Source organism: Microtus oregoni, unplaced genomic scaffold (genome assembly GCF_018167655.1).
Source record: "Microtus oregoni isolate MIOR12 unplaced genomic scaffold, Mior012 000028F_ref0000031, whole genome shotgun sequence".
NCBI classification, from domain to species: domain Eukaryota; kingdom Metazoa; phylum Chordata; class Mammalia; order Rodentia; family Cricetidae; genus Microtus; species Microtus oregoni.
The window spans coordinates 15,919,146-15,934,621 of NW_024543087.1; the positions used below are offsets into that span (position 1 = coordinate 15,919,146).

Sequence of the window (15,476 nt, forward strand, 5' to 3'; positions counted from 1 at the left end):
CACAGAGATCTGTCTGTCTCTGCCTTCTGAGTGCTGGGATTCAAGGCATTCTGGCAGCTTTAAATTTTTTTAAAATTTATTTTTAAAAATTACTTGTAAAAAAAAGAAAGCCTGATATACTGGCTCTCCCCTGTAGTTCCACTGCTTTGGGATTGAGGCAGGAGAAATTCAGTGAGATCAAGAGTAAAGAAACCTAAAAAAAAAATAAAAAAGAGTAAAGAAAGCTGCAAGGTGAGACCCTGTCTGAGGAGGAAAAAAAGCAAAATAATAATAAATCCCATGCACAGGTAGCACTTGGGAGGCTGAAGTGAGAAGATGGTATGATCTCAGCCTGTAAGCACAGCAAGATCCTATATCCTAAGCTTAAAACCCACCCCACTACTAGTGTCAGGAATAGGTAGACCGTTCCCCTCCCAATCATTCTCTTAGGTGGAACCCTCACATATGCCCTTCTGTTCGCTGCAGGGAAGGTTTAAAGAAAGAGGAAATGATCGAAGGGAAAAGCTCCAATCTTTTGATTCTCCAGAAAGGAAACGGATTAAATACTCCAGGGAAACTGACAGGTACGTCAGATACTGAGGCGTATTGATAGAATTGTCTTCTGCAAATGCTTTACTACTTTCTCTCTTAGAGAAATGTGATGCTATTAGAAGCCAGTTTTGTCTGCACTCCATGACCATAAGATCCACCATGGCTGTTTGACCCTCTTTTCTTTACACTGAAAATATGTGTGTTCCTAATGGAAGGTTGGCTGACTAAAGTACTTTTGTTACTGAAACCAAGGCTGAAGTGACTGTCCTCGAAACTGTATATCAATAATAATGTATTATAAACCTGATAATGTTCAATTCTTAGACTATTTCTCTGGGATCTCCATTCTAACAATTGCATACTAAAGTCATTGGTTGTCTGCTGCTAGAGATATATGACCTCTTAACTTCCTCTGCTTGTTTCCAGACAAACAGTTCCCAAGTTATAATCCCATAATTACATCAAGTCTGCTGATAATCCTTGATGTGTTGCCACTGTACTAAGTGCAAGAAATATTCAATGGACAAACCATGTATTATCACTGGTCCTTTGTACACAGAGTAGAGAAGACTTAAGTCATGATGTGTCTCATAAGAAAGCCAGTAAGGAGGGGAGCAGAGGAATGTTTCAATTGGTGAAACCTCTGGTTTTTTTGAGACAGGGTTTCTCTACATGTAGCTTTGGAGCCTGTCCTGGAACTCACTTGATAGTCCAGGCTGGCCTCAAACTCACAGGGATCCACCTGTCTCTGCCTCCCAAGTGCTGGTATTAAAGGTTTGCGCCGCCACCACCTAGCCAGGATTTTGTTTTTTAGGAACTCATGATGCATTTAACATGTGATTTGACAGAGCTAAACAGATGGAGTATGTTGTTGAGTGGCAGGAAATAGGGCTGCTCAACAGATTAGAAGTCCGCTCACTACAGCACTTTTTTTTTTAAGGTAGCAAGAGATCATTTAAATTGACCTTCTATTTTAGGGATTATTAAACACATAGAAGATAAACTTGAGGGCTGGAGAGATGGCTCAGAGGTTAAGAGAACTGACTGCTGTTCTAGAGGTCCTGAGTTCAATTCCCAGCAACCACATGATGGCTCACACCCATCTATAATGAGATCTGGTGCCCAGAACACTATATATGTAAAATAAATAAATTAAAAAAAAAAAGAAGATAAACTTGAAGAAAGAGTATGATGATCCTTATTTATTTATTTTTATTTATTTATTAAAGATTTCTGTCTCTTCCCTGCCACCGCCTCCCATTTCCCTCCCCCTCCCCCAATCAAGTCCCCCTCCCTCATCAGCCCAAAGAGCAATCAGGGTTCCCTGTCCTGTGGGAAGTCCAAGGACCACCCACCTCCATCCAGGTCTAGTAAGGTGAGCATCCAAACTGCCTAGGCTCCCACAAAGCCAGTACGTGCAGTAGGATCAAAAACCCAGTGCCATTGTTATTGAGTTCTCAGTAGTCCTCATTGTCCGCTATTTTCAGCGAGTCCGGTTTTATCCCAGGCTTTTTCAGACCCTGGCCAGCTGGCCTTGGTGAGTTCCCGATAGAACATCCCCATTGTCTCATTGTGTGGGTGTACCCCTCAGGGTCCTGAGTTCCTTGCTCGTGCTCTCTCTCCTTCTGCTCCTGATTTGGACCTTGAGATTTCTGTCCGGTGCTCCCGTGTGGGTCTCTGTCTCTGTCTCCTTTCATCGCCTTATGAAGGTTAATATTCAGGAGGGTGCCTATGTTTTTCTTTGGGTTCACCTTCTTATTTAGCTTCTCTAGGATCACAAATTATAGGCTCAACGTCCTTTATTTATGGCTAGAAACCAAATATGAGTGAGTACATCCCATGTTCCTGTTTTTGGGTCTAGCTTACCTCATTCAGGATGGTGTTTTCTATTTCCATCCATTTTAGGGATTATTAAACACATAGAAGATAAACTTGAAAAGAGTATAATGATCCTTATTTATTTACTTGTTTGTTTTTTTTTGTTTGTTTGTTTGTTTTTTTTCGAGACGGGGTTTCTCTGTGGTTTTGGAGCCTGTCCTGGAACTAGCTCTTGTAGACCAGGGTGGTCTCGAACTCACAGAGATCCGCCTTTCTCTGCCTCCCGAGTGCTGGGATTAAAGGCATGCGCCACCACCGCCCGGCATATGATGATCCTTATTTTGTGGCTTTTATGTGAGAATATTGCCATACGCAGACTGTGACTAGATCAGAGAAAAATATTAAATCTACCAGGCTTTGTGATTAGTGACTTTGAAGATTCTTGGGTTTCTGTTGGGTGTTTATACAAGAGGGATCTGAGACCTTGAACGGAAAGAAGAAAAGGGACAAAAAGGTTCATGAGCAGAAGTTAAGGAACTTTGTTTGTTTGTTTTTTATTTTTCAAGGCAGGGTTTCATTGTAGCATGGCTGTCCTGGAACTTATTCTGCAGACCAGGCTGGCCTCAAACTCAGAAATCCTCCTGCTTTTTTCTGTGTGCCAACTGCTGGGATTAAAGTTGTACACCAGGGGGCTGGAGAGATGGCTCAGCGGTTAAGATCATTGCCTGCTCTTCCAAAGGTCCTGAGTTCAATTCCCAGCAACCACATGGTGGCTCACAACCATCTGTAATGAGGTCTGGTGCCCTCTACTGGCCTGCAGGCATACAAGCAGACAGAATACTGTATAAATAATAAATAAATATTAAATAAATAAATAAAGTTGTACACCACTGTGCCTAGCTAAAAGTCATCGTTTTGACTTTTTTAAAAATTTATTTTATGTGCATTGGTATGAAGGTGTCAAATCTCCTGGATCTGGAGCTACAGACAGTTTTGAGCTGCCATCTGGATGCTGGGAATTGAACCCCAGTCCTCTGGAAGAACAGCAAGTGCTCTTAACTGCTGAGCCAGCTCTCCAGCCCCAAAAAGTAGTCATTTTTATTTATAGAGCTTTGAACAGGTTTTGTTGTTGTTAAGCCTTAAAAGAGCAGGGTGGATGGGGCAGGGAGCATTGGGCTTATAAAGAAAGGGAGATTATTGATAGAGTGAGTCTCAGAAGAGATCCGCCATGGTCTAAGAATGGTGTTTCATCTTATTTTGTAGTCATAGCTCAATAATTGTGTATATATATAGCTGGGCGATGGTGGCGCACGCCTTTAATCCCAGCACTTGGGAGGCAGAGGCAGGTGGATCTCTGTAAGTTTGAGGCCAGCCTGTCTACAGAGCTAGTTCCAGGACAGGCTCTAAAGCCACAGAGAAACCCTGTCTTGAAAAGCAACAACAACAACAACAACAACAACAACAACAAAAAAAAAAAATATATATATATATATATATATATATATAGTATCTTCATAGGGAACTCCTGATTTTCCATTTTGTTTTGTTTTGTTAGCATTGATAAGAAGTATTTATTCAGAGGCTGGAGAGATGGCTCAGTGTTTAAGAGCTCTGGCTCCTCTTACAGGGGTCCTGAGTTCAGTTCCCACCAACCACATGGTGGCTCACAACCCTCTGCAATGAGATCTGGTACCTTCTTCTGCCCTGCAGGCAGACATGCAGACAGAGCACTGTATATATAATAAATAAGTTAATTAATTAATAATTTTTAAGAACTTATTCAGTGTCATATCTCATTGTATTATTTTCTGCCATTTAAAATATAATGGGTTATTTATAAAATGGTCTGTGTCTAAGACGTTAACAATAAAGAAGGAAGGACACCCTATCTTAATCCAGCTATGATGACATAATTCTGAGTGCCGAAGATTATTCTCCATCTGCAGCACTTTCCACACTACCTTCTCCTCAGTTTGCTTCTTAGTCCTCTTTTCTGTTCCAGAAATGTTTATTTTGTTTTGTTGTCATTAATAAGAAGTACTTATTCAGGGGCTGAAGTGATGACTCAGCAGTTAAAAGCACTGGCTGCTCTTCCAGAGGTCCTGAGTTCAGTTCCCCTCAACTACATGGTAGCTCACAACCATCTATAAATGAGTTCTGGTGCCCCCTTCTGGCATGCAGGCATACATGCAGACAGAACATTGTATACTTAATGAATAAATGTTTGAAAAAAAAAAGTTATATGTTACCATGCCCAGCTTTCCCTTTTCAGAAATAGTCCAGATATTTTCTTCCCTTTTTACTCTTTTATTCTGACTTCTCTGCTTTCTCTCTCTTACTCTCTAAGTTACCCAGGGCCTCCCTCAGCCAACCGAATAAATCAACTTCTGTTTTCAGAGCTCAAATATCTCTCCTTTGGGTATGCTCGCCTTTAATGCCAGCACTCTGGAGACAGAGGCAAGCAGATCTTTGAATATAAGACCAGCCTAGGCCAGGCAGTGGTGGCGCACGCCTTTAATCCCAGCACTCAGGAGGCAAAAGCAGACAGATCTCTCTCTCTTTTTTTTTTTTTTTTTTTTGGTTTTTCGAGACAGGGTTTCTCTGTGGCTTTGGAGCCTGTCCTGGAACTAGCTCTGTAGACCAGGCTGGTCTCGAACTCACAGAGATCCGCCTGCCTCTGCCTCCCGAGTGCTGGGATTAAAGGCGTGCGCCACCATCGCCCGGCTAAGCAGACGGATCTCTGTGAGTTCGAGGCCAGACTGGTCTACAAGAGCTAGTTCCAGGACAGGCTCCAAAGCTACAGAGAAACCCTGTCCCGACCAAAAAAAAAAACAAACAAACAAAAAGCACACACACAAAACACCCAGGTCTACATAGTAAATCCCAGGCCAGCCTTATCTACATAGTAAGACCTCATCTCAGAAATCGAACCAAGCAAAACTCTTATTTCCAGTTACATCTTGGACATTTCTTTTTGTACTTGTCTGGTACTCCACCTTGTACCCCATTTTAATATGCTTAAACCTTCAGGGTTGATACTTCTTATAGCCTTTTGACTCACTCAGTCTTTCTTTTTTTTATCTCAAGACAAGATTTCTTTCTGTAGCCCTGGCTGTCATGGAATTGCCTCTGTAGACCAGGCTGGTGTAGAATTCACAGAGATCCACCTACCTCTGCCTCCTAAGTCCTGGAATTAAGTAATGCACTACAACCACCTGGCTTCAGTCTTTCTACTTTATACTATAGCTGTGTCAATTATGATTAAATTCCTAAGTCTTGTCCCCTTATTCTGACTCACCTCTAAACTGGGCTCTTGGGGGGGGGGGGGGTATTAAAACAGTGTCTCTATACATAGCCCTGGCTTTACTGGAACTCATTATGTAGAACAGGCAGACTTCAAGAGATCTTCATTCACACTTTTATCTAGAGTGCTGGTATTTAAAGGTGTATGCCACCATGCCCAGCTAAACTGGACTCTTTACTTACAGTCTTCATTCCTTCTGCTTTTTTTTAATAAAATGGAAGTTTATTAAATATATTTTTAAAATAATTTATGTATTTGAGGGTTGGAGAAATGTCTTGGTGGTTATGAATACTGATTGCTCTTAAAGAGGACTAAGATTCAGTTCCCAGCACCCACAGGTTGGCTTACAACTGTATATAACCCCAGTTCAGGGACTCTGGTCTTTAGGACCCACGGTGAGGGCACTAGACACACATGTAGTACATTTATATTTTATACACACACATAACACAGCTGAAACATTTATACACATAAGTATAAAAATTTAAGATTATGGGGCTGGAGAGATGGCTCAGCGGTTAAGAGCATTGCCTGCTCTTCCAAAGGTCCGGAGTTCAATTCCCAGCAACCACATGGTGGCTCACAACCATCTGTAATGAGGTCTGGTGCCCTCTTCTAGCCTGCAGGCAGAATCTTGTATACATAATAAAAAAAAATTAAGATTATGGGGGCTGGAGAGATGGCTCAGAGGTTAAGAGCACTGACTGCTCTTCCAGAGGTCCTGAAGTTCAATTCCCAGCAACCACATGGTGGCTCACAGCCATCTATAATGAGGTCTGGCGCCCTCTTCTGGCATACAAGCATACATGGAAGGAATGTTGTATACATAATAAATAAATAAATCTTTAAAAAAATTAAGATTATGTTTGTTTTATGTGCTTGTGTGTGTATATGTAAGTTGTATGTATGTGTAACACATGCATGCAGGTGTCCATGGAGGCCCGAAGAGGGTGTTGAATTACCTGAAACTAGAGTTAAAGCATCTGTGAACCACTTGTGGGTGCTAGGAACTGAACCTGGGTCTTCTACAAGAGCAGCAAGTGCTTTTTTAAGTACTAAGTATCTCTTCTGTGTTTATTAAAGATATTTTAAAATGATTTTTGTTTTGTTTTGATTTTTATTTTTCAAGACAGGGTTTCTCTTTGTTGCCATGGCTGTTCTGGTGCTTACTCTGAGGACCGGGCTAACCTCAAACTCAGAGAGATCCCACTGCTGCTGCCTCCGAAGTGCTGGGATTAAAGGCATGCACTACCACACCCAGATAAAATAGCTTTTCTTTTTAAGCACAAGTGTTAAAGAGAGAGAGAGCTGTCCAGAGAAGAGGTACCTATTAGTTGTGGGCATCTTGAAAAGGGTGTCACTCTTTCTCCTATTTTTCAGTCCGTTTTTTGTTACCAAAAGTGTTTTATTTATGTACAGAAACTTGACCTTTTTTGTGTCAGATAGAGCAGCAACAGGGTACTTGCCTAACATACCTGAGTCCTAGATTCAATCTATTGCACCATAAAAAGCAAGCATACAACCTTTTTTTTAAAAAAAAATATTTTATTTATTTATTATGCATACAATATTCTATCTGTGTGCATATCTGCAGGCCAGAAGAGGGCACCAGACGTCATTACAGATGGTTGTGAGCCACCATGTGGTTGCCGGGAATTGAACTCAGGACCTTTGGATGAGCAGGCAATGCTCTTAACCACTGAGCCATTTCTCCAGCCCCGCATACAACCTTTTTAAAGCTATTTTATGAGCTGGGCGGTGGTGGCGCACGCCTGTAATCCCAGCACTTGGGAGGCAGAGACAGGCGGATCTCTGTGAGTTCGAGGCCAGCCTGGTCTACCAAGAGAGTTCCAGGATAGGCTCCAAAGCTACAGAGAAACCCTGTCTCGAAAAACGAAAAAAAAAAAAAAAAAGCTATTTTATGCATGTGGAGCCACTGTGTGGGTACTGAAAATCAAATCCAGGTCCTATGAAATAGTAACCAGTGTTCTTAACCACTGAGACAACCCTCCTACTCCTAATAAATAATTTAAAAAATAGAAGAGAGATCTGTTCTTTTTGTGAGATGAGAATATAGAGGGCTTGCCTAACGTATCTGAGACTCTTGGTTTGATTCCCAGGATAGCTAAGAAACAAAACAGCAAAACAGCACCACCTATTTCTGAATACGTGTGTTACCTACTGAGAGACTTGATCTACAAGGTTTCTTTGCCTAAAGTATCAATGTGCTGTAATGTTTAAGGCATGTTTTTGTTTCTTATAATCAAGCCTCAAACCTTACCTTTAATAGTTCCTACCACTCCTCTACTAAACAAATCATCTTGTTTGCCTGCTGCACATTGTCTAGTTTATAAGCCCCTCATTTGTCCAGATCCAGTTGGCATGTGTCATCTTCCTTAAGTGCCTTTCAGTTTTGGAGATAATCTGTTCCTGTTTGTGTTCTATCCGTTGTATTTCTGGAGTACATATCCACTGTTGCCACATACATGACTGTTCTCCTCAGTCCTCTAAAGTTTCTTTTTTTTTTTTTTTTGGTTTTTCGAGACAGGGTTTCTCTGTGGTTTTGGAGCCTGTCCTGGAACTAGCTCTTGTAGACCAGGTTGGTCTCGAACTCACAGAGATCCACCTGACTCTGCCTCCCAAGTGCTGGGATTAAAGGCGTGCGCCACCACCGCCCGGCTATCCTCTAAAGTTTCTATGTTCTTTCCCATGATCAAGGCCTTAAGACAAGTCTAGTTACATGGGTATCAAGTTTTGCTTAAGGAAACAGATCTCAACCAAGAGGTCAGCAGGTCACCTTGAAAATGGTGATAGAAGTCTGTTTCTCTTATACTGATCGTAACCTATCTGTTTCTCTTATAGTGATCGTAACCCTGTTGATAAAGAAGATACTGACACTAATAACAAAGGAGGCTGTAACCAGCAGGCCACTAGCTGGAGGAAAGGGGCAGGCCTGGGATATAGCCATCCTGGATTGGGTTCATCAGAGGAGGTGAGATGAATTCTTTATTCCTGGGAGTTATATGAACATAGAATATACTTAACTTGGGGCTGGAGAGATGGCTCAGAGGTTAAGAGCATTGCCTGCTCTTCCAAAGGTCCTGAGTTCAATTCCCAGCAACCACATGGTGGCTCACAACCATCTGTAATGAGGTCTGGTGCCCTCTTCTGGCCTGCAGACATACACACAGACAGAACATTGTATACATAATAAATAAATATTTAAAAAAAAAGAATATGCTTAACTTTTACTATCTGGCCATAAAACACATGCACAAAATAGAGGTCAAAATTTCTAGAAATCAGTCCTCCTTCTACAATGTAGGGATCAAACGATCAAACACAGGTTGTCAGGTTTAGTAGCATGTACCCTTCCAATTCACCATCCCTTCCCCTCGATCCTGTGTTACAATTTGTTGTGTTGAGTGCTTGGTGATTTCCCTGACAGTGAAAAGGTGGCAGAGAAGTTAGAATAAAGTTTATCATACTCTTATATAAAGAATATGCAATGAGAGGGCTGGAGAGATGGCTCAAAGGTTAGAGCACTGCCTACTCTTCCAAAGGTCCTGAGTTCAATTCCCAGCAACCACATGGTGGCTCACAACCATCTGTAATGAGGTCTGGTGCCCTCTTCTGGCCTGCAGGCATACACACAGACAGAATATTGTATAAATAAATAAATATAAAAATTTTTTTTTTGAAAAAAAAAGAATATGCAATGAGGACAGTATGGGAGCCAGGCATCTTGAAACTAAAGTATCATTTGATTAAAGAACAAGGAGGGCTGTGGCTGTTGCTTAGGAGTAGAGCACTCATTTCTAAAGCCTGAGGCTCTAGGTTCAATCCTCAGTATGGACACTTTAAAAAAAAAAGGCTTGGGGCCTTAGGAGGACACAGGAACTAAAAGAGCCAGGAAGCCAGTAATCAAAGATTAGAGACCCCTGTCTATGAGAGGGATTGTCAGCAGAGGTCTTTGATAGCTAAGATAGGGGGACCAGAAAGTTAGAACTTAGTCTTAGTTCCCTGGAAGGACATAGCTCCTTATTTTTCAGGAAGAGCCCCTGAAAAAGTAATCAGGAAATATTGCCCATTTGGGTAGGTTTGGGTCTCTGAGATTGCCAACCTTTAAAAACTGACTCATTTTATTCCTCTTAAAACTTGTCTGATATTAGAGCCTTTATTTGAAGTCATGGCATTGTGTTCCTCCTTATCCAAAGGTCTCACTTCATTCTTTGTTCTTCAGACTGAAGGAAGGATGAGGGGACCTGGTGGTGGTGCCCCAGGAAGAACCAGCAAGAGACAGTCCAATGAAACTTACCGAGATGCTGTTCGAAGAGTTATGTTTGCTCGATATAAAGAACTCGATTAAGAATGGAGACACCCCACAAGGACACAACCTCTTTCTTGTTTTGTTTGTCCATCTCTCCTTTTGTTTTGTTACTGTTCTTGCTGCTAGAACTTTTTTAAATAAACTTTTTTTCAATGTGAATAATCTCTGTTCATTTTTTTTTTTCTTTCCACAATGGATAAAGAGTAGAGCTAATGGTAAGAAGTAGAAAAGGACTCCATGTGGGCACATCTGAGTTGATGAAATGGTCGGCTAATGCTGTGGTGAGCTGGAGAACACTGCCTGCTTTCTGAGTAAGAGAATGAACATAGCTAATGTGAATGTGCCTTATCTAATCAGTGAGAAGAGCCTTTTTTTCTCTCTCTCTTTCTCTCGTGATATTTTGTTTGTGATCTAACAAAAAGCTTGCTTAAAGATAGAATGCAGAGCTAAGCCAATTTATCTTACTTATATATCCCCCTTTTTCTTTTCAGAGTAGATTCAATAATCTATCCTTATGACCTAGTGGTCATATTTTGTTAGTGCTCTAACAAAGTTTGCTTGAAGATCAGACTGCAGAGCTAAGCCCCTAGTTAGCCATAGCGGCCTGGCAATGGTAGCACACACCTCTAATCCCAGCACTCAGAAAGCAGAGGCAGAAGAATCTCTGTGAGTTCAAGACCACTTTGAGCTACTCGAGATTGAATCATTCTAAAAGAGGAACAGAGCCAAGCAGTGGTGGCTCACCTTTAATTCCAGCACTTGGGAGGTGGAGACAGGAAGGGGTATGACTAAACAGAGAGGAATATAAGGCAGGAGGTAACAGAGATCGACTTGCCTCTGTCTCCTGAGTGCTGGGATTAAAAGCATGCACCACCACCGCCCTGCTTGTTTGTTTTTAAAACCTGCCTTTAGGGGGCTGGAGAGATGGCTCAGAGGTTAAGAGTACTGGCTGCTCTTCCAGAGGTCCTGAGTTCAATTCCCAGCAACCACATGGTGGCTCACAACCATCTGTACTGAGATCTGGCGCCCTGCTCTGGCGTGCGGGCATACATCAAGGCAGAATGTTGTATACATAATAAATAAATAAATAAATAAATATTTTAAAAAAAAAAAAAAAAAAAACCTGCCTTTAATGTTTTTAAAGCACAGTGCTAGAATGTGTTTAAATGCTGAACATTCAAGCTTTTGTAATATCTCAAGTGCTAGAATTAAAAATATGCAATATCACCTGGCCCAATTTAATTTTTTCTTGTTATTATATTTCTTTAATCATATTTTATAATGTAGTTGAATTGAAACAGTCTTCCCACAAAAAGGAAAAACCACTTTGAATACTGATGAAAGTATTGAATGGATGTAAAAAGTGATGTCTTATAGGAAACTTCCTGAGGCCTTTTATCAATGTCAAAACAGGACTTAGAATAATTGTTATAACCACAGAAAATACTTGTTGGGTTATTCTGTCATTTTCACTCTCTAGCTCATCAAAACCCACCTCTGATTATTTAATTTAATTTTTGAGGTTTATTCTTTTTTAATTTTTTTGTTTGGGGATATATACAAGAGTTTTTACAGAAATCTGTATTTTTTTATATTGTTTGTTGTTTTTTTAAACTAGGTAGCTCTGACTGAGAACTTGCTTTGTAGACTTTGAAGCTGGCCTCAAATTCACAGAGTCTTTACCTCCTAAGTGCTGGGATTAAAACCATGTGCCATCATCATACCCAGTCCTAAAGAGTTATCTTTATATTTATATGAAAGTGCCTACACATGTGTCTGTTTATCATGTTGGTGTCCAAGGACGCCCGAAGAAAGTGCTACCGGTGGTTGTGAGTCACCATGTGGGTGTAGGAACTAAAAAGTAAATGCTCTTCACAACTGAGCTATCTCCAGAATCCTGGTTACACCAGTATAAATCCCAACCCTCCAGCAGGGAGGCAGAGATAGAAGGATTATGAAGAATTTGAGGCCAGCCTGAATTACAAAGAAAAACCCTGTTTTAAAATATCCTTCCACCCCAGTGAAATGATTTTCATGAGTCCGTTATAAAAAAATAAAAAATAAAACAACTCTTCTATTATTTGGCAAAAAAATGAAAACAAGACTTTTATCCCAGTTTTGGAACTAATGCTCTAAAAAATAAAGTTTTTTTCTTTGAGAGAGTCTTAATGTACCCCAGGTTAATTAAGGACCCCCTTGGACTCCTGATACTTCTCTCTGGGAACTGAGATGACAGGCAATCAAATTCCCTGCAACTTTCACTTTTTTAAGCATTAATTTTGGGGGCTGGAGAGGTGGATCACAGTTAAGAGCACTGGTTGCTCTTCTGGAGGTCCTGAGTTCAGTTCCCAGCAACCACATGGTGGCTCACAGCCTTCTTTTTTTTTTTTTTGGTTTTTCGAGACAGGGTTTCTCTGTGGCTGTGGACCCTGTCCTGGAACTAGCTCTGTAGACCAGGCTGGTCTCGAACTCACAGAGATCCGCCTGCCTCTGCCTCCCGAGTGCTGGGATTAAAGGCGTGCGCCACCATCGCCCGGGCTCACAGCCTTCTATACTAGAATGTAATATCCTCTGCTAGCATAAAGTTGTACATGTAGATAACATACACATATACATTAAACATTCATTTTGTGTGTATTTCAGGGGGCGCTGAAGTTAAACCAGTATATCTATGTGGGCATATAGACAGAGGACAACTTGTAGTAATCCAACTCTTTTTTAGACTATGTAGGTCTTGTGGTTAAAAACTCACCTTGATAGGTGGTGGTGCCACATGCTTTTAATCCCAGCACTCGGGAGGAGGAGGCAGTTGGATCTCCAAGTTCAAGGCCAGCCTGGTCTACGGAGTAAATTCTAGGAAAATCAGATCTGTTACACAGAGAAACACTGTCTCAAATAAATAACAAAAACCCTTAGACAGGCCTTTAATCCCAGCACTCAGGATGGCTTGGTGACAAGTGCACTTTAACCCAATGAACTACCTCATTTGTCCAAGTTTTTATTTTTGTTTCTGATTAGTATTAGTATGTTTATTTGCCTCTGGGGGGGGGTGTTTAGAGAACAGAAGAGAGCATGTGGAGTCTGGAGTTGATGTTACAGGCTTGTGAGCTGTGTGATGTGAGTGCTGGAAACCAAATTTGGATCCTCTCAGAGCAGCAAGCACTTTTAACCTCTGAGCCATCTCTCCAGCTCCCCTGACCCAACTTTTAAATTCTTTTTAAATGAAAAATAAAGGACTGTATTTTATTAAAACTATGTTCATGGGGACCGGAGAGATGACTCAGTGGTTAAGAAAACTGACTGCTCTTCCAGAAGACCAGGATTCAATTCTCAATACCCACATGGCAGCCCACAACTCTGTGTAACTCCATTTCCAGGGGATCTGACACCCTTGCACAGACAGACATGCAAGTGAAACACTAATGCACAGAAAATAAATTTAAAAATTGTCCAACAAAATATTTTCTTATTTGTGTTGCTTAATTTAAAACAAAGCATCGTCGGACTAGAGAGATGGCTCAGTGGTTAAGAACATTGACTGCTCTTGGAGAACCCCGAGTTCAATTCCCAGCATCCACATGGCAACTCACAACTGTAACTCCAGTTCCAAAGGATCCAACACCCTCATACAGGCAAAACCAATGGACATGAAATAAAAAAAAAAAAAAAAGGGTCTGGAGAGATGGCTCAGTGGTTAAGAGCATTGCCTGCTCTTCCAAAGGTCCTGAGTTCAATTCCCAGCAACCACATGGTGGCTCACAACCATCTGTAAAGAGGTCTGGCGCCCTCTTCTGGCCTTCAGGCATACAGACAGAATATTGTATACATAATAAATAAATAAGTAAATAAATAAATGTTAAAAAAAAGAAAAAAAATAAAAAAAAAAAAAAAAAAGCAACCTCTATTGTCATTGGTACTTCAGCTACCAGATAGATAGCTTGGGGGATATAGTTCGTTCTTCAACTCCACAGGACATGAAACCCGACAGAACATAACTGAGAGGATGGCATTTATCTCTGGATGGACTTCATCTGGGGGTAGGAGAGCTTTTAGTTTTTAAAGTGAATTGGCAGTCAGGAGTGGTAGTTTACACCTTTAATCCCAGCAAGTACTCAGGAAGCTGAGGCCAGTGGATCCTAGGAGTTCCAGAGCTTTGTACATAGTGAGACACTGTCTCAAAAAAAAAAATTAACTTTTATGGGTCCAGTAAACATTTGGGAGATGCTTTAAAGAATTTACTGAGGGAGGTCTCCTTCCTCCTCCCATGGTTAAAAGCACTTGTACTTGCTGCTCTTCCAGAGGACCCGGGACAGGTTTCCAGCATCCACTTCAGGCAGCTCATAACTACCTATAATGTATCTCATGCAGTTTTCTGGCCTCTTTAAGTACCTGGCACAAAAGTGGTACATAGAGGGTGCTGGAGAGATGTCTCAGAAGCTAAGAACAATGGCTTCTCTTCAAGAGGTTATGAATTCAATTCCCAGTAACACATGGTAGCTCATAGTCATCTATAATGAGATCTGGTACCTTTTTCTGGGCAGAACACTATACACAATAATTTTTTTTTTTTTTTTTTTGGTTTTTCGAGACAGGGTTTCTCTGTGGCTTTGGAGCCTGTCCTGGAACTAGCTCTGTAGACCAGGCTGGTCTTGAACTCACAGAGATCCACCTGCCTCTGCCTCCCGAGTGCTGGGATTAAAGGCGTGCGCCACCACCGCCCAGCTCACAATTTTTTAAGTGCATAAAAATATGTACAAGCAAAGAAAAAACCCATATAAATCACACCAAAAAAAATAAATCTTTTTTTAAAAAGATAGTGAGTTATGTGTATCTATGTGTGAAAATGTGCACCTTGTAGGTGCCCTTGAAGACTAGAACCAAACCCAGCTCTAGAAGAGCATCCCAGTCTCTCAACCAGTGAGCCATCTTTCCAGACTCCACGCCTCAAAAATAAAATCGCTTAAAAGAAAAACTTGATTAGACCAAACATGGTGGTGCAAGCATATAGTCCCAGCACTACGACAAGAAGATAGCTCAAGTTCACCATTAGTTTCATAGTGAGTTCAAGCCTGGGCCACATGGAGCCCTAGCTCTAAATATTAAAGTACTTTAAGATCACTGGTAGTGGGCAGTAAACACAGTGAATTCTGAATTCTTAGCATCTTGCATCATTCATGGTAGAAATTTCAAGTTTACAATTGTTAGCTCTGTGTGTTTGTAACACAGAAATTAATGTCTTGCCCTAGGACAACAGGAGAGAGAGAGAGAGGAGAGAGAAGAATGAAGTTGTCTAAAAAGGCTTTAAACTCCTGTCAGTTCTGCTTCATTATCTGGAGTGCAATTACAGGCGTGTACCACCTAGCCTCCAGAAAGGTAATCGTTAGCGTTCCTTCTGTAGAAGCGGGATTTACATGTTTTACAGTGTGTCAGGTACTTGTAGGGTTTACATCCGGGTCCTCAGACGCTGAATGGCAGCTTTGTCATGGAGTAGAT

At 41.1% G+C, this 15,476-nt stretch overlaps 1 protein-coding gene across 6 annotated transcripts in view; it reads left to right on the top strand.

Moving 5' to 3' along the window:
- Rbm6 (RNA binding motif protein 6) overlaps positions 1–10,142 on the top strand; it is a 122,171-nt gene extending 112,029 nt beyond the window's left edge. For all 6 annotated transcript variants that reach the window (XM_041676948.1, XM_041676950.1, XM_041676954.1 and 3 more), the window contains 3 exons: positions 466–563; positions 8,516–8,645; positions 9,897–10,142. In XM_041676948.1, the coding sequence (XP_041532882.1) occupies positions 466–563; positions 8,516–8,645; positions 9,897–10,022 (354 nt within the window). In that variant the 3' untranslated portion in view covers positions 10,023–10,142. The remainder of the gene's footprint in view (positions 1–465; positions 564–8,515; positions 8,646–9,896) is intronic.
- Positions 10,143–15,476: the final 5,334 nt, after the last annotated feature.